General features: G+C 39.4%; 2 protein-coding genes across 2 annotated transcripts; both read left to right on the top strand.

The window, feature by feature from the left end:
* Nucleotides 1-1,177: 1,177 nt before the first annotated feature.
* Nucleotides 1,178-3,946, top strand: LOC114272598 (lysM domain receptor-like kinase 3). The gene is given in 2 exon segments (XM_028214325.2): nucleotides 1,178-1,935; nucleotides 3,809-3,946. Coding segments are annotated over 2 exon segments (624 nt in total). The 5' UTR covers nucleotides 1,178-1,319; the 3' UTR covers nucleotides 3,817-3,946.
* LOC114270731 (lysM domain receptor-like kinase 3) lies at nucleotides 3,936-24,044 on the top strand. Its single transcript, XM_082879427.1, has 11 exons — nucleotides 3,936-4,641; nucleotides 12,336-12,371; nucleotides 12,624-12,785; nucleotides 13,434-13,633; nucleotides 20,497-20,586; nucleotides 21,490-21,580; nucleotides 21,805-21,956; nucleotides 22,046-22,137; nucleotides 23,017-23,155; nucleotides 23,292-23,390; nucleotides 23,475-24,044. Exons 1-11 carry the CDS (start codon nucleotides 3,957-3,959, stop codon nucleotides 23,637-23,639), a joined length of 1,911 nt encoding a protein of 636 aa, XP_082735553.1. The 5' UTR covers nucleotides 3,936-3,956; the 3' UTR covers nucleotides 23,640-24,044.
* The last annotated feature ends 392 nt before the right edge of the window (nucleotides 24,045-24,436 follow it).

Below are 24,436 nucleotides of genomic sequence, written 5' to 3'. Positions count from 1 at the left end.
AAACTTAGATTTTGGCCAGCCAGTCCAAATCTCTGCAGATCAACTGGCCTGCATCATAACCGTGTAGTCTGCCTTCTGTGGGAAAAACTATAACTGTGTATTCTGCCTTCTGGGAAAAACTATTCAATATTTCTTACAACGATGGTGTTTACATTTTAGGCCTAATAATTATATATATATATTTATATATATTTTTAATTACTTGATACAAAATTATAGTTCCTATTGTCAATAGATTAGATTTAATCTTAGTCCGATCTGAAAATTCAAATCTATTTAAAAAAAATTCCAATTTGGCAATCTAATAATCCAAAATACATTTAAGATTGTTTTGAAAAATTAATTAAAAGTTGACTTTTTATTTTTATTTTTTTTTTGAAAAGAAAAAAACATATAAAGATGTAGAGAGGCAATTTGATAAAAAAATAAGTTAAAAGTCAATTTTTAATTTTTAATTTTTAATCAAATTCCCAAATTAAGTCTTAGGATTGGTTTGGGATGTTCTAAAAAAGTGCACTTTTTGACTTATTAGCTTATATGAGTTGGGTTTGGGTTGGGTTTGATGTGATGTGTTAGAGAGGTGATGTGATTTAAATAAGATGATGTGACTTAAATAGGATAGTGACTTTTTGACTTTTTGTATTATTTAGGTCATGCCAAACTTGGCCTTAATCTCTTTAGTAAACAAATCGAATATATAAAAATCCGATATGATCCAATAATCTAATAATCCGATCTTACTTTCAATTTAAATAAAGAAAACACAAAATGAAAAAAAAAATTCAAAATTGTAGCTCAATAAATAAATAAATAGATGGAATCGAATCGAATATATGAAATGATCTAATTTGAATTTGAGTGATCTATAATCAAATATGAAATAAACGGATGGAGACTTATTTTAATCAGATTCAAATTTTGACAAATCCAATCAAAATCCAATTTATTTGCAAGCTTAATTACTATTTTTTTCACCAATTACAACGCTTAAAAACATAATGTGGCCGTACCCCAGCGGCACCTAATAACCATTTCCGCCATTAATGTGGCCGTACCCAGACTCAACAAATAACCATTTCCGCCATTAATGTGGTCGTACCCCAGACGAACCTAATAACCATTTCCGCCGTGGCGGCAATTTTCATTTGGCTCGTCTTTCACTCCGCTGACCCGACAAAACAATTCGTCCTCCGACTCCTCCTCCATCAGTCAACATTCCAAAACTCAACCTAGTCTTCATCGTATATGCTTCTCTTCTCTTCTCTTCATCATCAACCAACCCTCATTCAGATGGTGTCTAAGCTTTCATTCATGCCACCATGTTTCCATTCAAATTAGGGCTTTTCGCGGTCATCATCTCCATCTTCTTCTGTGTCCCAGTCGAATCCAAGTGTTCCAAAGGCTGTGACTTAGCCCTAGCTTCGTACTACGTATGGCCCGAATCGAACCTCACCTTCATCTCCAAAGTGATGAGCGTTTAAATCAGTGATATTCTCAGCTACAATCCTCAAATTCCAAACCAAGACAGTGTTCAATCCGATATACGAATCAACATTCCCTTTCCCTGCGATTGCATCAACGGCGATTTCTTCGCTCACGTGTTCAAGTACACGTTTAGGGTTGATGATATATACGAGAAGGTCGCTGGCAAGTACTATGCCAACCTGACCACGACGGAGTGGGTTCAGAAATTCAATAGCTATGATCCGAATCGGATTCCCGACGGTGCGCAGATCAATGTCACTGTGAATTGTTCATGCGGCGACAGTTCGGTTTCGAAGGTTTACGGGTTGTTCATGACGTACCCTCTTCGGCCGGAGGATAGTTTGGATTCTATTGCTACTGAGACGAATTTGACTACAGCTGTGTTGAAAAGTTACAACCCGGATGCGAATTTTAGTGCGGGGAGTGGTCTGGTTTACATTCCGGCCAAAGGTGAAGGTTTTGTTTTGATTGGAATGGGAAAATTTTAGTTGATGATACTTTGCTTATATTGCAATTGATGCTCATGATTTTAACCAATTTATTTAATTAACAACTCATTTGAATAGGTGCTTATCAGAGTAGCATTTAGTAATTTTGAATGACTAAAATTCTAAAACCTTGCAACATTGGGTTACGTGGAAAATTAGATTAAAAGTCACTTTTCAGTTTTTAATAAAAAATTTAAAAAAAATTAAAAAATATTTTTTAATTATTTATTAAAAAGTAACTTTTAAGGTTCCGTTTGGCAAGAGCTAAACGAGGTTCTTTTGGCTATTTTAGCCACAAAAGATAAAATAGGTTATTTTAACTACAAAAAATAAAATATCACATCCAACCAATAATCATTACATTTTTCTCTCACAAAAAAAGTCAAAAAAGCTAAAAAGTCAAAAAGCCCTTCCCAAACTAAACTTTTTAGCCCAGGTTAAAATAGCTAAAAAAGTCAAAAAATTAAAAAGTCAACCCACTTCCCAAACGGAGGCTAACTATCTTTTTAAAATATCTATCATAGTTGTTGTACGGATTGGTGTTTTTTTTTTTTTTGGTTTCATTTCTCTTATTCTTCTATAAGAATTTATGAAGTAACATGGATATAGAAACATAAGTAACATGGATATAGAAACATGATACTAATGCCAAGTTTGAAAAGTTGAAAATAATTCATCTTTTTATATTTTTTTTATCATATCATCTTTTTTATTTTTTTGCACATTTTTTTTTTGTAAAAAGACAAAAAGTGTACATATTTAAGTTATCTCAAACAACTCCTAAGTATGACACCATACGTGTTTTTTTTTATATTTTATAAAAATATATGTATAAATATAAAAAGTTGATGTGATTCAAAGGCGTTGTTTGGGAAGCTGCCAACGAGGCTATTATAGTCTCATTTGATAAATAAGCCAAAAAGTGGCACTGTTCACAGTTATTTAAAAAAAAAAAAAAAAAATAGGCACTGCGCTTGTCACAGCCGGAAATTGATACATCAATGGGAAAATTACCATTTTACCCCTTTATATCAATTTAAAAAATAAAAAGTTATGGACAAATTTGTCATTTTAAATTTAAACATCATTTCAACACACTTTCCAATACAAGAACCCAACTAAAAATTCATCTGATCTTTCCAAATACAAAACTAAAATAGCCTACTAAGGCCAAGTTTGGGAAGACTAAAAAAGTGCACTTTTTGTCTTTTTGGACTAAAAAATTGAGGTTGAAAATATGGATGTTTGGGTTAACTTTTTGACTTTTTATTGAAAAATGTGTAATAAAAAATTGTAAAAATTGATTTGTAGGGAAAAATTTGAATTGGGAGTTGTGCAGCCGTAATTGTTGACTTTTGGTGAATAGTGTTAACTTTTTAGCTTTTTGAGTAACTTTTTGACTTTTTGACTTTTTTGGATCTTCCCAAACTTAGCCAAAAAGCTAAATAGCCTACTAAAATAGTCACTTTCCAAACGAGGCTAAAATTAGTTAAATGTTAATTTTTAATTTTTAATAAAGTTCTTAAATTAGACCTTAATCGGTTTAGTAAACGGATCGAATAATATAAAAATTCAATCCGATCCAATTTGATAATCTAATAATTTGAATGAAGCAAATACAAAATGAAAAAAAGAAATTCAAAATTGTAACTCCATAAATAAATGAATAGATTGAATCGAATATTTAAGATTATTTAATTCAAATTCAAGTGATTGATTATATATGAGATACCAATTGGGATTTGTTTTAATCAAATCGAATTCAAATTTTGACAAATCCAAACCAAATCCAATTTATTTTAAAGTTTAATCTCTACTTTCTTCACTAATCACAGCCCTTTAAAACATATGCGACTGTAATCGGGTGCACCCAATAATCATTTCCGCCGGGGCGGCGATTTTCAGTTGGCTGGTCTTACACTCCGCTGACGCGACTCCTCCTCCATCAGTCAACATTCCAAAACTCAGCCGTCTTCATCGTATATGCTTCTCTTCTCTTCATCATCAACCGACCCCAATTCAGATGGTTTCTATGCTTTCACTCATGCCACCATGTTTCCATCCAAATTAGGGCTTTTCGCGATCATCATCTCCATCTTCTTCTGTGCCACAGTCGAATCCACGTGTTCCAAAGGCTGTGACTTAGCCCTAGCTTCGTACTACGTATGGCCCGAATCGAACCTTACCTTCATCTCCGAAGTGATGAGCCATCCAATCAGTGATATTCTCAGCTACAATCCTCAAATTCCAAACCAAGACAGTGTTAAATCCGGTATACGAATCAACATTCCCTTCCCCTGCGATTGCATCAATGGAGATTTCTTTGCTCATGTGTTCAAGTACAGGATGAGGGTTGCTGACACATACGGGAAGGTCGCTGGTACGTACTATGCCAACCTGACCACGACGGAGTGGGTTCGGAAATTCAATAGCTATGATCCGAATCGGATTCCCGACGGTGTGCAGATCAATGTGACGGTGAATTGTTCGTGCGGCGACAGTTTGGTTTCGAAGGATTACGGGTTGTTCATGACGTACCCTCTTCGGCCGGAGGATAGTTTGGATTCTATTGCTACTGAGACGAATTTGACTACAGCTGTGTTGAAAAGTTACAACCCGGATGCGAATTTTAGTGCGGGGAGTGGTCTGGTTTACATTCCGGCCAAAGGTGAAGGTTTTGTTTTGATTGGAATGGGAAAATTTTAGTTGATGATACTTTGCTTATATTGCAATTGAGGATGTTCATGATTTTAACCAATTTAATTAACAATTCATTTGGGTAGGTAGTTGATCAAAGTAGCATTTAGTAATTTCGAATGACTAAAAATCTAAAACCTTGCAACATTGTAGTTGTTGTACTGATTGGTGGTTTGTTTTTTTTTCTTTCTTTCTCTTCTTCTTCTAAAGGAATTTATGGTGTGTTTAAAAGTGCATAAAGGAGAAGTAACATGGATATAGAAACAGGATACTAGTATGACAAATTAAAAAATAAAGTAGGATACAAATACCTCAAGGATATAATGATATGTATCTATGCAAGTAAAAAGTTAATTTTGTGTTGACATACTCGTTTATTTTGAATTTATAACATATTCACCTAAGAAAAAATAAGGTTAAGTTTACTTGGACATGAACTTTTACCAAATTGGACATGCTTTAATCTCTCCCAAGTTTTATTCTCTAAGTAGTATTAGAAACTATTCATGCATTCATTCTGACAATCTTATTTTAATGCCACACGAGAAATGTCACATCTTAATTGTAAGATAAGTTGGATACATAATATACTTATTATAAATTAAAAAATAATAATTTCTAATTGTAGATACCTTTAGGAAGTACGAAATAAATATCTACAAGCATGGTTGTTTGAATTGTGCGATTCGCAATTTGATATGAGTTTCAACCAACTTGATTCAAATCATGCTGTTGAATTTGAAATTGAGTGAATTTTGCGATTTAATTTGTGATTCACTATAATTTATTATGATTCAGTATGTGTCATGACCCAAACCCTCCTCTATGGAATAGAGTCGTAACCGGCCAGTAATTACAAGATTACCTGCGGCCTCACGAGTCATATTTAATAATAGGGAGCCAAATTTGCGGAAGCAAAATTTACAAAGATTGTCCAATGAGTTGTGCATACATGGCTTAATCAAAACATTCTCATATTCATATAATAACTCACATCATATAAACATTCATATTAAGTATGTAATACATTGCTGATAAAAAAAAAAAGTTATGTAATACATACGTCCAAGATCATTCAAAGCCAGTATTAACAAAATCCAGGTTATACACAGGGTTGGTCATACATGACCACAAAAGAACAACAGAAAAGGCAAACAAAAGTAAGGCCTCTTGCGTGAGGCGACCTTGGTTGACCTCTCAAAACTTGGTTTCTCATTGCTCACTGGGGCTGGACATCCCGCTGCTCACCTACATACATAAATATAAATAGTGAGCTAACGCCCAATGAATAATACCAAAGCAAAGGAGTTCATAAACAATATTCTTATAATCACAATGCACTATTACGCTTGGAAGTCAATAATAAAGCTGAACGACCTCAGGTCCTTTTTACCATTTCTCAAACATCAAACGACCTCAGATTCATGTAGCATACCAAACGACCTTGGGTCCATCATAGGCAAAACGACCTTGGGTTCAACTTACACACAGAACATCTTTAGGTCCATTACACACAGAACGACCTTAGGTCCAATATTCACAGAACGACCTTAGGTCCAATACTTACAGAACGACCTTAGGTCCAATTCATATACACGTTTATTGTGTGCACACATTTAAATTTATGGTCATATCCATTCTTGTATCCAGAACGACCTTAGGTCCATATCTTTTCCTTATCCCGAATGGCCTTTGGCCCATTTAATAATCATACAGAACGGCCTTAGGCCCAATCCACATCCTTATTGAATATACTGAACGGACTTAGGCTATCTCATTCTGAATTGAGTGATTGGAATGCTCGTTCATAATATCACTTCAAAGGTTTAGAACCTTACCACATAGTCATCATTTAGAAAATAATGCGTATACAAAAATATCTTTGTTAAGATATTACTCACCATGTTCCGTTACTTGATTCGTCCTTGCACTTGACCCTACATAATTCATAACAGATTGGGTCATAATACCATTCAATCCGTTCTTTAGTTTGTTTAACGCTCTTAGGCTTCTTTCGTGATCTTTAATTTCATTTACAATGTTCAATGTAGGCCTAAGAGTGCTTAGAGATGAAAGAGATCGAAAAACGAATCATAAAATAATTTTTCAAAATTTCTAAAATAGGGTTCTCCGCTCAAGCACAGCTTTTCCCACTCGAGCGGACCCCTTTAATCTGCAAAAGTATTGGTTGCCTCATTTTTGCACTCGAGCGTGACTTTGGTCGCTTGAGCCAAGAGTCAAAACATGTGAGTGGGCGCTCAAGCGCAATTCTTCTCGCTCGAGTAGACATCAATGTCTGCAAAACTTCTGAGAGCTTGATTTTTACGCTCGAGCGGCGCTTTCCCCGCTCGATGCCGCTCGAGCGGACATGATGAATTTTGGAATTTTCAGAACTGTGTTTGAAGTTCAAAACTTGATTCCAAAGGTTCAAAACTCGTATTTTTGGTACAAAAATATGGAAAGACATTACATGACTGTTAGAATTTATCTTCACCTACACCACTACCACCTCACCTACTCCACTAAACCTAACCCACTACACCACTACCACCTCCACTTCACCTACACCACTACCACCTCTACTTCACCTACTACACCTATATCTCCTATATAAGGAGCCTCTCACATTTGTACTATATACACAATCAATCTACCAATAATACATTATATTTTAACATGGTATCAGAGCTATAGGTTAAGCTCTTGATATTCTTCGCCTTCCGGCGGGCGGCAACTTTGCCTTGACCGCCCGCCGGACCTCAACCAATTTGAGACCTCCAAAAGAAGAATATAGTGTACCTTTACTTACTCTTCCACAGACCCAGCTGATTAGTCACCTTGCTTCAGAATACCCTCCTGCTGTGCAAGCGTCTTTCCAGTCTGATGCTTCTGGACTCAGCTTGGAAAAGATGCAAACTACTCAGGTCCAGAGGTACCAACGCGGTCCACGGGTTGCCGGACTTCCAGTTCGAAACCATCCCCAATGGCCTCCCTCCTTCAGAAGCCGACTCCACCCAAGACATCCCTCCTCTCTCCTTTCACCCCATTTCACTTCATACCCTTCCCATCATCAACTTCAATTAGCCCGATCGAGCCTCACAAAAACATACCCACACACAAACGTATATACACCCACTTATAGAGAGAGAGAGAGAGAGAGAGAGAGAGAGAGAGATGTCGAACTGGGGCCCGGTGTTCGTGGCGGTGGTACTCTTCGTCCTGCTATCGCCGGGGCTGCTGTTTCAAGTCCCGGGGCGGAGCAGATCCGTTGAATTCGGCAACTTCCACACCAGTGGTGCGTCCATACTCATCCACACCCTGCTCTACTTCACTCTCAAAGCTGCTCAAGAGTTTGGTGTCCCTGCAATACTCTTCTGGACACTCAGTGCTTTTTGTGGGTTCTTGGCTTGTGGCAGAACACTTTAACAGAGGGTTTGATCAACAATGGTTGTCACTAACATTCTCAAAGGCAATATTTCTTGGCAATGGTCTAGTTGCTATTGTCGCTGGGTTGTTCGGAAACCTGCTAGTTGATAGCTTGAATCTTGGGCCTGTAGCACCTTTTGATGCTGCTGCGTGCTTTCTCGCCATTGGGATGGCCATTATCTTATCGTAATGAACTGAGAACTATGGAGATCCTTCACAGAACAAGGACTTGCTTACCCAATTCAGGGGTGCAGCTGTGGCCATTGCTTCAGATGGAAGCGGAATATTGGGTCTCAGCCTTGACTAGCAAACCCACAGAAAAAATTCAAGAAATGGAGATGATTCTCCGAGCCCAACCCCAGCACATACACAACCCCCACAACAGAACCCCTTTCTTTTCTTTTCTTTATTCTCCACTCACAAAACATTATCATCACTTTTGCACCTCCCCCATGTTGCTCCACTTTCTTTCTTTTCTTTTATTTTATTTTTTTTATTTATTTCTTTTATTCAAAAAAAAAAAAAAAAAAAAAAAACAAACAAACAAACAAAGAGGCAAAAGACAAACTGCAAACTCATTTTATTCATATCGGGCCTCACCCCGATCACCATTTTACACACAAAAAAAAAAAAAAAAAAAAACAAAAAAAAAAAAAAAAAAAAAAAAAAAAAACAACCACACCCACAGTGGGATTTTTCTTTTCCCTTCTCTATTCTACTGCAGGTCTCTTCTTCTTACTTTTATCTTGGGTGTCCCGTGCCAGTCCGGTCTCCGTGTTTCCTTGTCCACCAAGCAAGTTGCCTCCTCCCTGCTCCTCCACTGCCGCATATGGCGGCCCTCCAAATCGGAACATCACGGTGGCCTTCCGCTTCAGCTCCTTGTTTTCTGCCCTTAGCACGCTTATCTCTGCTCGCGCATCCTTATACATGCGTTGGAGCAGAGCCAGCTGGGAGTTTAAATGCTGCACCTCATTTGTCCTACTCTGCAGCCGGTTCGACAAGTTTGTGACCGCCGTCATGCTTTCCACACATGCCTTCAGAGTATACTGATTGGCCTCCACATCCGACTGCACTGCCATTCTTTGCTCCACCGACCGCATCGGAAAGTTCAACGGAGCAAACTCCGGGGCGCTTGGTTGAGGTTCCAGTGCCACCGCACCCGTTCTCTCTCTCGTTGACTCATTGAGGTCGGGAAAGAGGGTGAGCAGCCCGCGGGAAGACGATGAAGCCATTTTCTAGGCAACAGAGTGTTATACAGAATCTCTCTCAGAAATCTCTCTCAGAATATCTCTCGCAGGTTTTTTGCCTCAGCCTCAGCCTCTGTCTTATAGCCGAGGCAGCCACGCGCATCGCGCGCCTTTTGACGCCGACAAACGGGCACGCCAACCAAGGCACTCACGTGCCTCGCCATGATGACTCCGGCACGCCTTTTAATAAAGTGGGCACGCCTTTTGATGGCACGCCTTTTGATGAATTGGGCACGCCTTTTGATGGCACGCCTTTTGACAAAATTGGGCACACCTTTTGAGGGTGCGACTTTACAAGGGTCCGACAAGACTCTGTAAACTGTCCCGACATTGATTCCGGTTAGCTCCTTTATGGGTCCGACAAGACTCTGTAAACTGTCCCGACATAGATTCCGGTTAGTTTCTACAAGGGTCCGACAAGACTCTGTAAACTGTCCCGACATTGATTCCGGTTAGTTTCTACAAGGGTCCAGCAAGACTCCGTAAACTGTCACAACAACTGTCACAACATTGTCTGCTACAACGGTCCGACATGACCCCATAAACTGTCTTCTACATCGGTCTGACACCACCATATAGTGTCCTCTACCACGTTATGACACCCCCATACAGTGTCCTCTACAACGTTATGACACCACCATACAGTGTCTTCACCAACGGTCTGACACGACCATACAGTGTCTCCTATCCTTTTTTTTTTTTATGTATTTTCTTGTTTTGTTCCTCTCTTCAAACTCAAGTTGGTTCGTTTCTATCCTCCTTGAGTTTGCGGGGGGCTGTTAGAATTTATCTTCACCTACACCACTACCACCTCACCTACTCCACTAAACCTAACCCACTACACCACTACCACCTCCACTTCACCTACACCACTACCACCTCTACTTCACCTACTACACCTATATCTCCTATATAAGGAGCCTCTCACATTTGTACTATATACACAATCAATCTACCAATAATACATTATATTTTAACAATGACATGGGAACATGGGCAATTTGAGACCAATTGTCCAAAACCATGATCCAATTCTCAAACCATTCAATATTCTTCTTGACAACTTTAAAATACATGCAACTAAGTTACATACCTCCATGGATCATACATGCATGTAACTCATTGACTCTAATTTCATTTCAAATGGTACAAATGATGCTTACAATAATGAAGCTCATCAAAACTATGCTTGCATGTATGATTTGGTACTCAATCCTTCATGATTGTGCACATTCATGGTAATTCTTTATATGCATGGAGATATTAACTTCAATTTCATCAAACACTACTCAAATTTTGTTCTTGATCACCAACTCTTTTGGAATTCACATAATTACAAGTTTAAACTCATGAATTAAGGGTTGATTACTCACCTAAAGGCTCAAATTCTTCCAAATATAGTTAAGCCTTGAGTTAATTCTCCTCAATTCTCCAAACTTGAGCCAAATCCTTCAAATTGTGTTGTCTCTCTCTCTACAATTGGCTCACTCTCTCTCTCTAGAGTGTAATCTCAGCCAAGTTGGAAGAAAATGAGCTCAAAAGGATGAACTTAAATGTATATAGGCTTGCCTAATCAAATTGATTAAAGCTAAATAATTGTGCTTTAATTCAATCATATTGAATCTAATTATTTTGATTCGAATTAATTTTTAACTAAATTTCACTATAGGCTCTAAAAATCATACTAATCACAAAAATACAGTCAATTTCAATTCTTGTCGCCTCTACGGCCTTCAATTGAATTTTTATAGTAGAAAATCAAACAGATTTTCTTACGGTGAACATATATAAATTGAGAAACACATATAATCATATAATTAGCATTCAAAACCATATCAAGCTTATAATTATAAGCATAATTAAGATCAATTAACATAACATAGAGCAGGGTTATCACAGTATGATTCAACTTTCTTTTTTTTTTTTGGCATAATGCATAAAATAATAGAACGATGTTTTTGCCTCTGCATCAATACATAAAAAAGTGACCAATGAGCTCTATTGATGTATATATACCAGTTAGTAATATTAATATCTATTTCATTTTGAACACTATGTCTATGTTTCTATTAATATATGATTCACGATTTAACCCAAATGATTTACAATTCGATTCATGATTTGATAAAAATATTTACAAGTATCTAAGGAGTATCGGTATTTGATACAGGTACAATACAAATACGACTCCCATGCTGCTACAAGTGTCCATATGTCATAGGAAGAACCACATGGATTGGACAAAAACTAAACTCAAGTCCCAAATGGCCCTACAAAAACAATACATTTACGTTACAAAACTAAATTATCAGCTAACTCCAACAATTAGTCTAGGCTGGGAGTAATCCTTAGATAGCCAACTATATGAAATAGCAACAAAAGAACTCTTCTAACTACATATTGGCTTTTTATTATATTTACCCCAAATGGATCACGGCCATGCGACACAAAGGTGCCAAAAGTCATGCCTTCCTCCTTACCAAGAGAGCATAAAGAGGGTTGGGAAAAGGAAAGAAGAAATGATGTTTCATAGTGCTGCTAATATTTTTTGTGATGGTGTCTAATAGATTTCAAACAGATCTATTTTGTTTTGTAGGGCATTTCGACATGACAATGTTTTCTCTCAAGAAAAATATGAAACAAGGTCGTTATAAGATAGATATAATTATTTTTTTCTTAATTGTACCAGACCAAAATCAACCTTGTGTACCAAACAATATGGGTTGACATGAATGCTTTCCGCCATTCATGTTCTTGCATGTACCAAAAAACAAATACAAATTAACATTTCCTCAGAAGTAGTCATCATATTATAGCTTCTAAAATGACAATATTTACTATTCTTATAATCTTTTGGGTGAATTTTATTAGTCATTTAATTTTTTGTTTTATTCAGATGCACCATAAGAACAAATACATCACCATATCTTTGAGTTTCTATAAATCATCAAAAGTCTAGTTATCTTACTATAGATCTCCTAATTCCTTGCAGATAAAAATGGGACCTATCTGCCCCTGAATTCTTCCAGGTAACTTTTTTTTATCTTAGATGTGCTTATGAACTGAGATGTCATCAATGTCATTTGTTCCATTTTTCCACCTTTTGTAAATTGTTATTAATACCAGTTTATTTTTTTTCCCTTTTGCAGTACAAGTGGTCTGGCCTTCTTTGCAATTGGTTCAATGTTGAATGTCTTAATTTCCCTACACAGGCACAAACATGAGATGATAATTGGTCCTTTGCTACTACTTTAAGCTTATGTTTTGTCTTTCATTTAAGCAGGACTATCAGTTGGAGTCATAGCTGGAATATCTATAGCAGGAGTAGCGGGGGCACTATTACTGGCAGTTGGCGTGTATGTTGGGTTTTACAGGAAGACGAAAGTGAAGGACAAATTGCTTTCATCAAGATCTGATGATCAATCTCGTCAAGTTTCAAGGGGTAACTCTATTTCCTTTTCATTTCCCTTTTTGTGTATTTGTTTGAACATTTATGTTTAAAAGGGTGTGTCATGGATACATCAAGACTAGAAATTGCCTTTTTAACTCATTTTACCGCTTGGTTGAAGACTGAGATTTAATCTGACAAACTGGAAACCTTATGCACACTCTGATCACAATGTTTTTCTCTAGAAAGCTAACCACTCGTAGATACTTGAGGAGTTTTCTTTTAACACAAATATATGGAAAAACTGAGAGTAATTTACTTTTTTGAATTCATAAAAAATTCTGATGATTTTTTATTTGGTGGAATGTGGTTGCCCTGATATTGAAGGAGTATCTGAAAATTTCAAATACTGAGAGTCATTACTGATGTTTGTGCATTCTATTTTCTATGAGATAATGTACCAGATTTTACTTGGTATACTTATTTAACCTGTTAATCTAGATGCTAAGACATTTTAGGGTCATGAAGACATTTAATTGTGAGGAATTTGCAGTTGTATCTTGTGAATTAGATTTCTCTTATTTTTCCATGTGTTTCTTCATTTTATGATGAATTTCTATACTTTGTTTTGCATGCTGCAAAGAATGAGACTAATCGGATATCTATGAAACTGATGTATTTTCCCCTTACTTGTGAGTTTAGATCCTGGAAGTGCTTTGGAGAAAGGTAAAGATTCCACTGGCATTGGTTCTTCTCCAGGCCTCCATACAGGTTTAACTGTGGACAAATCTGTGGAGTTCTCTTATGAAGAGCTTGCAAATGCAACTAATGACTTCAGTATTGCTTATAAGATTGGTGAAGGTGGCTTTGGAGCTGTTTATTATGCTGAGCTGCGAGGCGAGGTTTGTAAAAAAAAAAAAAAAACAATTGATATCAAATGAAAATCTGCATGCCATTGCTGTGAGGTTAATATGAGCTGCTTTGTTTATTGACTGGATTCTTACTCGTGATTAAGACATGTGCATGCTTATACAAACTGCTGCTATTCTCATTTTTGCATTATTCCATGTATGAAAGTGTAAAAGTTGAATTGAAAAGTGGATAACTTTGGTGACCCCGTCTAATTTGGGAAGATAATATGTCATACAAACTTGTAGAAGCTAACATGCCAACGTGTCACAGGCCGACTCCTTTAGAGGCGCAGCGGATCAATTTTTCTCCCGTGTGGCGCTCAAACTCCATCAAGTTTAAGCCCGCCACAACTCGTTGACAAATCGAGTGTTGATGATCTTATTCGTTTTGAACATTAGGGCCCAATGCTTTGTCAAGCATAACAACTCCATAAGAAAGCTCCGTCTTCACCCGGATGCCACAAGTAGGCATGATGCCTTAAGTGCACCAAGTACGGCATAAGTCGCTTTATAGCGCCAAGCTAACCTCAAGCAAAGTGCTCGCCCAACTTAGGTTCATGTCATCAAGGTGCCTAGCCACACAACAATGCATGTTGGGTCGTTGATAGCGTCTCGAAGTGTCACAGGGTCAAGCATGCCTTAATAGATGCATATCGAGGGTCAATCTCTTGCCCATGGCGTAGTCCTCGTGCCAACACGTGTGTTAGATTTCGCCTAAGGCCATTGCGCACTTTAGCGTTGCACCAACGTGTAGCATGAGTAAGGCAGCGTGTAGCATGAGTAGCATAATGTCATCCCTCAATGGATTTAGTCAATCCATAGTTTGATGTTTTCATTCGATAGCCCACATATGCAGTGTTGCCTTCCAACCACTTAACTTAAGCCACGGGATCCCCTCATGCAAGGTTGAACCCAAACCAAGCATTTGAGTTGGCACACGAGGCCTTTGGTAGTGCCTCGATAGCCCATGTGGTCTAAAACGAGTCTCCAAGATGCCATAACGCGTGGCATAAGGGAGACAACGTGTTAAACCTCTTCCTCGGGAAGCACACGCAGTGCTTACATTATTGCACCGTTCACGGGGCTTCCAAACCCATGTGGAGACTCTAGACACCCCTCTGGATGCCTAAAGCTCGCCCTTGAGTTGCCCCAAGGTTGCTCAATTGAAGCCCAGTTTGGGCGGGGAGGCAGGTAGGTAGCACACCTTGCCCCCTTATAGATGCTTGTTAAGCAATTAGCCCTTTGGCAGAAGGAAACATGTCTTTGTCTGAGAAGTCATAATGGTTTTTCATAAATTCCACAAATTGAGAAAAATCACAAAACTTGGTCGGGAGAACACTTCCCCCCAAGACCTCTTTACAATAAAAATTTCAGCCCGAAACTCCTTCATTTGGATGCGCAAACAACGCGCCAAAAATCTGCTTTGCTGGCTGCTGCTGCTGGCTGGTCTGCTGGGCTGGTGATGCTGCTGCTACCTGCTGTTGGCTGGCTGCTGCTGCTGCTACTGGTTGCTGGCATGGGCTGCTGCCGCTGCTGGCTGCCGCTGCCGCTGCCGCTGCTGCTGCTGCTGCTGCTGCTGGTTGTTGTTGCTGGCAGCTGGTGCTGGCTGCTGGCATGGGCTGTGGCTTTGCTGTTTGCTGGCTGCTGGTGGCCTACATGCCTTGGGTTGCTTGGGGCCAACGTTAGGCCACGTTGAGGCCCTTCCAAAGGCCACTCTTGAGCACTCAAATGGTCACACTACCACAAGCAAAACGTCACGGAGTTGGCCTTGCAAGGCAACCCGTGACACCCTCCTCCACTCCATCCATCAACGTCCTCGTTGATGTAGCACAAAGCTGATGCTGCAGTGCGTGTACCGGCTCCTCTGACAAGTCCAACACCTCTGTGTTGATGGCCTACCTTCAACATCCAAACTCTTTTAGCCAAGTTCCCCTCATTGTTCTCTACTCGAATCCAGCTGAAATGCACCCCACTTGTTGCACTCTCTGTTGGCAACTTGTCCCAAATGCCCTCTCTGAAAATGGCCTCTACCAAAGCTCCTCTGAGCGTCTCTAAACTTTGCCCTTTGCCAATGCTCTAAAATGCCATGCCCTCATCTCAAATGGCCTCTCTGCCAATGCTCTTTCGAGTAATCTCAAGCTCCTCTGAGCTGACTCCTCTAGGCAATGTTCCTCTAGTTGTCCCTCATGCTCCCAATGCTTCTTCGAGCTAACTCGCAGTGGGTCATCGCATCGCGACTTCCTCATCCACTCAAGTTGTCGACACCCTTGTCGACTGAATGCAAATCAACCGTTGGCCCTCAAAATGATTAAACAATGCCCTTTGGCAAGCAGAAAGCCCTCTGGCTGATATCTTCATTAAACTCAAGTATTTTTGTACTATGCCCTCTGGCGAAATAAAAGCCCTCTGGCTGATGCCTTCTGGCTGATGCCCTCTGGCAAGCTCAATCTCTAAAGCCCTCTTGGCTGTTGCTCTCTAGCAAACTCAAACTTTAAAGCACTTTAGCTGAAGCCCTCTGGCAAATTATAGCCCTCTATCTAATGCATTCTTTGCAAACTCAAATTTTTCCATGTCCTCTGGCAATTATGAAGCCCTCTAGCTTAGCTCAAACTCGTGCCCTCTGGCAATGGATAGCCCTCTGGCTGAATAGGCTCTTATAACTCAAAACTTCAATGCTCTTGTAGAAGTATAGCCCTTAGGCTGAAATGAAGCCCATCGGCTTTGCTCAACTCGTCCTTTTTAACTAAGTGTAGCCCACTGGCTGAATAGGCTCTTATAACTCAAAACTTCAATGCTTTTGTAGAAGTATAGCCCTCAGGCTGAAATGAAGCCTATCGGCTTTACTCAACTCGTCATTTTTAACAAAGTGTAGCCCACTGGCTGAATATGCTTTTATAACTCAAAACTTTAATGCTCCTTTTAGAAATGTAGCCCTTAGGCTGAATTGAAGCCCACTGGCTTAATCTCATATGCTCGTGCCCTCAGGCAAGCCCTCTATTTAACTCGTACTCATGCCTTCTGGCTTAATTTAGGTCCGCTAGCTAGAATTCAACTCATGCTGCGCAGTACCTCGGCCACTGCCTGCACTCGAGTCAGCTATCTCATTAAGCTCAAAGATTTCGCCTTTCAAAGGCTCACCGCTCCTTCCACCCACAAAGTTAGCCATCTTAACAATGATGCTCAAAACGGTGCGCTGATCCTGGCACCAAATCATGTCTTGACTTCACAATCCTGCTACATGGTTGTCCTCTAACAACGGTGATTTCATCCATCACCCCGCTCTCTAGCAAGCATATACACTCACTACAACGGTGATTTCATCCATCACCCCGCTCTCAAATTCTGTCTTGAAAATTTTCCGAACAGACCCTCTAAGAAGTCAACAACCATGTGTCTGAAGATGCAAAACTACTGACAAGCACAAGTTGCAAATGCCACCACGAACAGTCGAAGCATAGGCCTCCTGAAGCGAACCAGTGATAATGCCATAACACGTGCACGACTGCCAACGAAAATCCGTCTCTAAGGCTCAATAGATAAAGATCACATGCCCACAATTTGATACAAGCATTCCACAAGTCCAAACTGTAGTAGAATTCCCTATATAGCCAACAAAGTAACACAATCATGCTAACCCTGCTGGTTAGGAAGCAACCCGTCCACAAATGTAGCATACTCGCGCCACAGTGTGTCCACAGTGTAGAAATGCTCTCCAAGTCCACAAAGTGAAAGGGAAACACCAAGTTAGCAAGGCAACACTAACTGTCACAATGCTGCTTAATTCGCACCCTCAAAAACGATCGTAGCATTCAAGGCATCGCTGAAGAATAACACAATAAGCGCGGATACCCCAAGACATCATCAATCAGCTACCACGGTTCAAACATGACCAAAAAACCAATGGCGGTCTTGTTTAGAGTCTAGGATGTCATACACGCCCCCAGGATGAGTTCCATGCATAACTCCTTCAAACAACGGCATTGGGGTCCACGGAGAAATGATATCACAAGATAGTTGCATGTCCACTCTAGATCGAGCTCACCCCAAATGAGCGATCTAGCTCTGATACCAACTGTCACAGGCCGACTCCTTTACAGTTGCAGCGGATCAATTTTTCGTCCGTGTGCCGCTCAAACTCCACCAAGTTTAAGCCTGCCATAGCTCGTTGATAAATCGAGTGTTGATGATCTCACCCGTTTTGAACATTAGGGCCCCAATGCTTTGTCAAACAGAACAACTCCACAAGGAAGCTCCGTCTTCACCCAAATGCCACAAGTAGGCCTAAAGCCTCAAGTGCACCAAGCACGACATAAGTCGCTTCATAGCGCCAAGCTTACCTCAAGCAAGGTGCTCACCCAACTTAGGTTCATGTCATCAAGGTGCTTAGCCACACAACAATGTGCTAGCAAAGGTCCTTGACTTAGCCGACAAGCCAGCATTGCATGGTGGGTCTTTGATAGCGTCTCGAAGTGTCACAGGGTCAAGCATGCCTTAATAGATGCATATCGGATGGCCAAACGGTCATGCCAAGCCCAAGCCACCGAGGGTCAATCTCTTGCTCACGGCATAGTCCTCGTGCCAACACGTGTGTTAGATTCCGCCAAAGGCCATTGCGCGCCTTAGTGTTGCACCAACGTGTAGCATGAGTAAGGCAACGTCTCAATCCGTTGCTCGTTTGTAGCATAATGTCATCCCTCAATGGATTTAGTCAATCCATAGCTTGATGCTTTCATTCGATAGCCCACATATGCAGTGTTGCCTTCTAACCGCTTAACTTAAGCCACGGGATCCCCTCGTGCAAGGATGAATCCAAACCAAACACTTGAGTTGGCACACGAGGCCTTTGGTGGTCCCTCGATAGCCCATTCGGTCTAAAACGAGTCTCCAAGATGCCATAACATGTGGCACAAGGGACAACGTGTTAAACCTCTCCCTCGGGAAGCACGCGCAGTGCTTACATTATTGCACCGTCCACGGGGCTCCCAAACCCACGTGGAGACTCTGGACACCCCTTTGGATGCCTAAAGCCTGCCCTTGAGTTGCCCCAAGGTTGCTCACTTGAAGCCCAGTTTGGGCGGGGAGACAACTAGGTGGCACACTTTGCCCCTTTGTAGATGCTTGTTAAGCAATTAGCCTTCTGAGAGGAAGCATGCCTTTGTCTGAGGAGTCATAATGGTTTTTCATAAATTCCACAAATTGAGAAAAATTACAAAACTTGGTCGGAAAAACACTTCCCCCAAGACCTCTTTACGATAAAAATTTCAGCCTGAAACTCCTTCATTTGGATGCCCAAACAACGCGCCAAAAATCTGCTTTGCTGGCTGCTGCTGCCGCCTGCTGCTGCTGCTGCTGGCTGCCGCTGCTGTGTGCTGCTGGTGCTGGCTGTCGGCTGCCGCTGCTGGTGCTGGCTGCTGGCATGGGCTGCGGCCTTGCTGTTTGCTGGCTGCTGGTGGCCTACATGCCTTGGGCTGCTTGGGGGCAATGTTAGGCCACGTTGAGGCCCTTCCAAAGGCCACTCTTGAGCACTCAAATGGTCACACCACCACAAGCAAAACGTCACGGAGTTGGCCTTGCAAGGCAACCCGTGACACCGCTCCAAGGTTGCCCAATGGTTTAAGGGAGGCTTGGAACTAACCATAAATCCGGAGGTCTTGAGTTCGACTACCACTGGTAACACCTTTTCTTACCTGCTACCTGTGGCTTGCGGGTGGTTGCAGGTATCCGGAGTTTTCCCTACAAGGGTGCATCCAATGTGACCCTGCCTTGGGGGTTTCTCGTCATTGAAAAACAAGAAAGAACATAAAAATAAAAAAAGAGAGCAAAGTTTATAGTCTTTGCCGCCGAAGAAGGCCTGATCTGAAGTCACTTTGGAGAGTGATGCTCAACTTGTCATTAAAGCTATGTATGGCAAAACTTTTGTCACTGGTCTACAGTCCCCTTTGTTGAAGATGTCAGGCCTGTTCTTGGCAGAGGCTCATTTGAGATGGCTCATGATGTGGATAAGCCCAACTGAGTTATACTTTGAAGCTTTCGAAATTATTGAGCTCAGATGAAACTCAGAATCGGTATGCTAACAAACATTCTAACACTATATAAGAGTCAAGCTAGTTGAGCTCATTTTGAAGTGTCTTGAGTAGAGCCTTACTTTAGATATTTCATGAGTGAATAAGACAAACCCTCATAAATTTTGAAGGACATTTTGGGCAAGTAAGGCAGTAGGTTTAAGCTAAACCAAACTAGTTGAGATTGGCTTGGTAGAGGCTCAACTTGAGATGGTTCATGAGGTGGATGAGCCAAACTGAGTTATACTTGGAATCGTTTCAAATTATTGAGCTCAGCTGAAATGCTAATGAACATTCTAAGATAGTAAGACTATATAAGGAGTCAAGCTACTAGAGCTCATTCTGAAATTGGCTCCAGTAGAAACTAACTTTAGATATTTCGTAAGTGAATAAGCCAAGCTCTCTTAAATTTTGGAGCACATTTTGGGCCAAAAGGATCAAAAACTATTCAGCTTGTTTACTTTACATCCTTACAATCTAATGTGTGAATGTGACCAAAAAAAATTTACAAGCAGTTCTGTTAGCACTTGATCTTTTCTTGTAACATGTAGCTTGAATTGTTCATATTCTTTAACATCTCTTATGGTCTAAAGTATGAATCTCATGATTGCCTGTTGTAATATCTCTTCACTTTTACATATGCGTCATGCACTCTGATCATGTAATGCAAGTAGTTTTTGTGAATATTATTTGCACATAGATTGGCAAGAATAAGTTAGTGCTTAACAGTGTTGTGTTGATTTCTGATGCTAAGTATCTGTATTATCTTTCCCAATTCCTCCTTGGGTGCAGAAAGCTGCAATCAAGAAGATGGATATGCAAGCTTCGAAGGAATTCCTTGCTGAATTGAAGGTTTTAACACATGTTCATCATCTGAACCTGGTAGTACTCTTATCTTTCTCCATGAACCTGTGTTTTCCGTAGTGGTGTTTGTCTTCTTTTTTTTCTTTATGTAGGCACGTATCAATAGAATTTTATCTGGTTTGTGGTTTTCACATCCGTTATCCTGAAAGCCCTTACTCTGTGAGGAAGGTGTTATTGTGTGTTAGCCAAAAACCAATGTGACTGTTATTCAATTTATATGACCGGAAGTAATTTACATTCATCTATGGATATAGGCTGGAGTATCAAAGGCAGTAACATCAAAAAAGAAGAGGTTGGTTTTTTTTTTTTTGGGGGGGGGGGGGGGGGGGGGGGGGGGGGTTGGAATGTTGTTTTGTGCGTGTACCACTGATTTTTACAGACATACCATCATGCTTAAATCTGAGATGTGGTTATCTTGTTAGTAAATATATGCACATGCACTTCTGTTGATTTGATATGAACTTCACTGACATTTAGAACCTGGAGTAATTGGAATTGATTGATATTTACTTCCATTTTAGGGAATACTTTTTATTTTTAATCCTCCAGAATTTATCATTTCATGGTAAGTTGACGACCAATATATTTACATTGCGCCATTTAATTTATCATGAATTTTTTTTTGATTGTTTAAAAGTCTCTGTGGTTGAGGTATTCACAGGTTTAGTCTTCTACGGTAGGAGATGAATATTTAAAGTGTATTATCATATGGAATTTCAGTAGGTTGGTTGTTACAGTACAATTTTGTTGTTGATGGAAACTTAAGGGTTCAATTGTCTTCTAATTTTGATTGTGATATCATTAAGCGACTTTTTCTTATCTTTTAACTGATTGATCTTTGAAATATAAAGGATGATGTTTAGTATATATACATATATGCATTTATATAGACATTGTAACTTACATTGGCATCTAATGCAGGTGCGTTTGATTGGGTATTGCGTAGAGGGCTCTCTTTTTCTAGTCTATGAATTTATCGAGAATGGCAATTTAAGTGAACATTTACGTGGAGGTGAGATAAGATGTGCATGTCAAGACTTTATCTAGCAGTAGTGCTTTTAAACAATACTGGTGGTTAAATTTATGTTTGCAGGTTTAGTTAGTTGATTGGTTTTGTTTCTTGGTTTTGCTTTCTTTTGCTAGCTTATTGCTGGGGCATTTTTGTATTATTTGCATCATCTTGATGCTGCCTTAATGAAGTTTGTTTATTTATCAAAAAAAAAATTATGTTTGCAGGGAGGGACCCCCTGCCATGGCCTACAAGGGTGCAAATTGCCCTTGATTCAGCGAGAGGACTTGAATATATTCATGAGCATACTGTTCCTGTCTATATCCATCGTGATATCAAATCAGCAAATATACTGATAGACAAAAACTATCGCGGCAAGGTTGTGTTGATGCTCTTTTCTTTGCAGTCCTATAGTCGTTGTCGACCATGTGATGGTCATCATAATTGTGGCAAATATGTCTTTTCCAGGTTGCAGATTTTGGTTTAACAAAGCTGACTGAAGTAGGGAGTACTTCGCTGCCCACACGTCTTGTGGGTACATTTGGATACATGCCACCAGAGTAAGATAACTTCTTTATTTACTTATATATAAAAGAAAATCAATATCAACAATTAATCATGGAATTGGGTGTTGTCATTCCAACTCTCACCCAATCCATAGATTCATGGTCAACCTTTTCTTATAGAGCCTGAAATTTATGATTGGGGGGTACTATCTGACTTTAACCACATATTTGGAAATCATTGTCTGGAACCTCCCAATGAAACTTGACAAAGAAGCCATAAATAGCTTTTGGAATGTTTATGTCAAAAATGCTCTCATGAAAGCCTGGTTCAGAAACTTTTTGGCTAAAAATTACGGATGATTGGTGCATCAAAACCAATCATCTTATAATCCATGGAGCAGCAGATGCGACATTCCCTTGATGTGAATCTTTTAAAGGTCTGGGCACAAATACATGGCTCATACTTGTGTATTAATCTCAAGTCAGTAATAGTAATGCCTTCTATTCCAACTATATGGGGTCTGCTTTACAAATTCTTTTCACAATTCTGATATATCTAAGGCAACACTTTTCTTCAATCTAGACTCTAATTTTTTTTCCCTTTCAGCTTTATCCAAAGCCATACCTCACCTTCCTGCCTCAACCTTTGTTATTTCGGTTCTTGTCCTGTCTTATAAGTTCATTCGGCTTGAATTAAATCACTTCTTGCCTGTGCTGCCACTGATCTTGGATTCACATGACCACTATTTTTTCCTTTCAGTTTAGATGACTTGCTTTCTGTATTTAATGAGGTTTGTTCATTGCAGAAGAGAAGAGAGTAACTTAGGGTTCTCTCGCTCATTCTATGCTTCTTGTATTGAAAGAAATAGGTTTTGGTTGTGTTTATTCTTCTGTCAAAAACATGGATCAATTTTCTACCATGCTTGTTTGCAGATATGCTCAATATGGTGATGTTTCTCCTAAAATAGATGTATATGCTTTTGGAGTCGTCCTCTATGAACTTATTTCAGCCAAGGAAGCCATAGTCAAGGCAAGTGAATCTATGCCTGAATCAAGGGGCCTCGTTGGTTTGGTAAGTCTGTGCCCTACTTTGCCAATTATTTAAGAATTAATAGGTGTGATGACATGTCAGACATGATTAAGCATTCATTCATGATCTCCAATGTGTTCTCGTAACTAATTATCGTTGTGACTGTGATACTTTATAGTTTGATGAAGTTCTTACTCAGCCTGATCCGGGAGTTGACCTTCCCAAGCTAGTTGACCCTAGGCTTGGAGATAACTACCCCCTTGATTCAGTTCGCAAGGTGAATTTTTTTTTTTTTTCCTCCCTTGAAAGCCATAATTAATTGGTTTTGTTGACGAATTTTTGGTGGCCAATTTGCTTGTAGACGGCTCAGCTTGCTAAAGCTTGCACGCAAGAGAATCCTCAACTCCGGCCCAGCATGAGGTCTATTGTGGTGGCGCTAATGACTCTTTCGTCCGCAACAGAAGATTGGGATATTGGGGCATTCTATGAAAACCAAACTCTAGTGAATCTAATGTCTGGGAGGTAGAGGAAGTGCCCGGTTGTGCTCATAGAGTTGTTAACCAAATCAAACCAAACCAAACTAAATCAAACCTTAAGCCCCATCAAATGGGGTCGGTTACATAAATTTTTTTTTTCCAGTTGATTTTATTGAAGGTCATATCGTTAGTCAAATTAAAAAGATTTATATTTTTATTTACTATACTAGTTCATGTCAATTTAGGTCTGTCCTTTTCCCTAACTCTTCCGTCTACTGTGAATGATAGTTGTTTGAAGATTTTAGAGGTGCACAAATAATTTGTAAACGTGTGATTTTTGTTTATATGTATTATATTCATTGGTACATGAGAGGGCATGTAAGGAACGGAGAAGATAAACCTTAATTTGTTGTAATGTTAAAATTCTAAAGTATGTTATAGAGGAGTTGCCAAGATCTTTCATTTTCTTTAGTTATTTTAACTAGTTTCCTTTATGTTGTCTCTCTTTAGCCACCTACATGTAAAAAGCTAATTTACATTAGTTAGAAAAAAATAGAAAAATAAAACTAGTAGATTCTCCAAAAACTAATTTACATTAGTTAAAAAAATATAAAAAATTAAAACTAATATATTCTCCACTTCCTTCTCCTCTCTCTCTCTCTCTCTCTCTCTCTCTCTCTCTCTCTCTCTCTCTCTCTCTTTACTCTTCCTCTCTTCTTAACTAAAACAAATAGTATTGTTGGAGGGTGAATTGCAATTGGCTGCTAACTAGAATAGACAATACACTTTTGAAATTAAGGTTGGTTCATTTTTGACGTAAAGTATTTTTGTCACAAATATTTTACTC

This window comes from Camellia sinensis, chromosome 7 (assembly GCF_055761805.1).
Source record: "Camellia sinensis isolate YWXY chromosome 7, ASM5576180v1, whole genome shotgun sequence".
In the NCBI taxonomy this organism is placed as follows: Eukaryota; Viridiplantae; Streptophyta; class Magnoliopsida; order Ericales; family Theaceae; genus Camellia; species Camellia sinensis.
The sequence above is the reverse complement of the archived record's forward strand: the minus strand, read 5'-3'. Positions and strand labels throughout refer to the sequence as shown.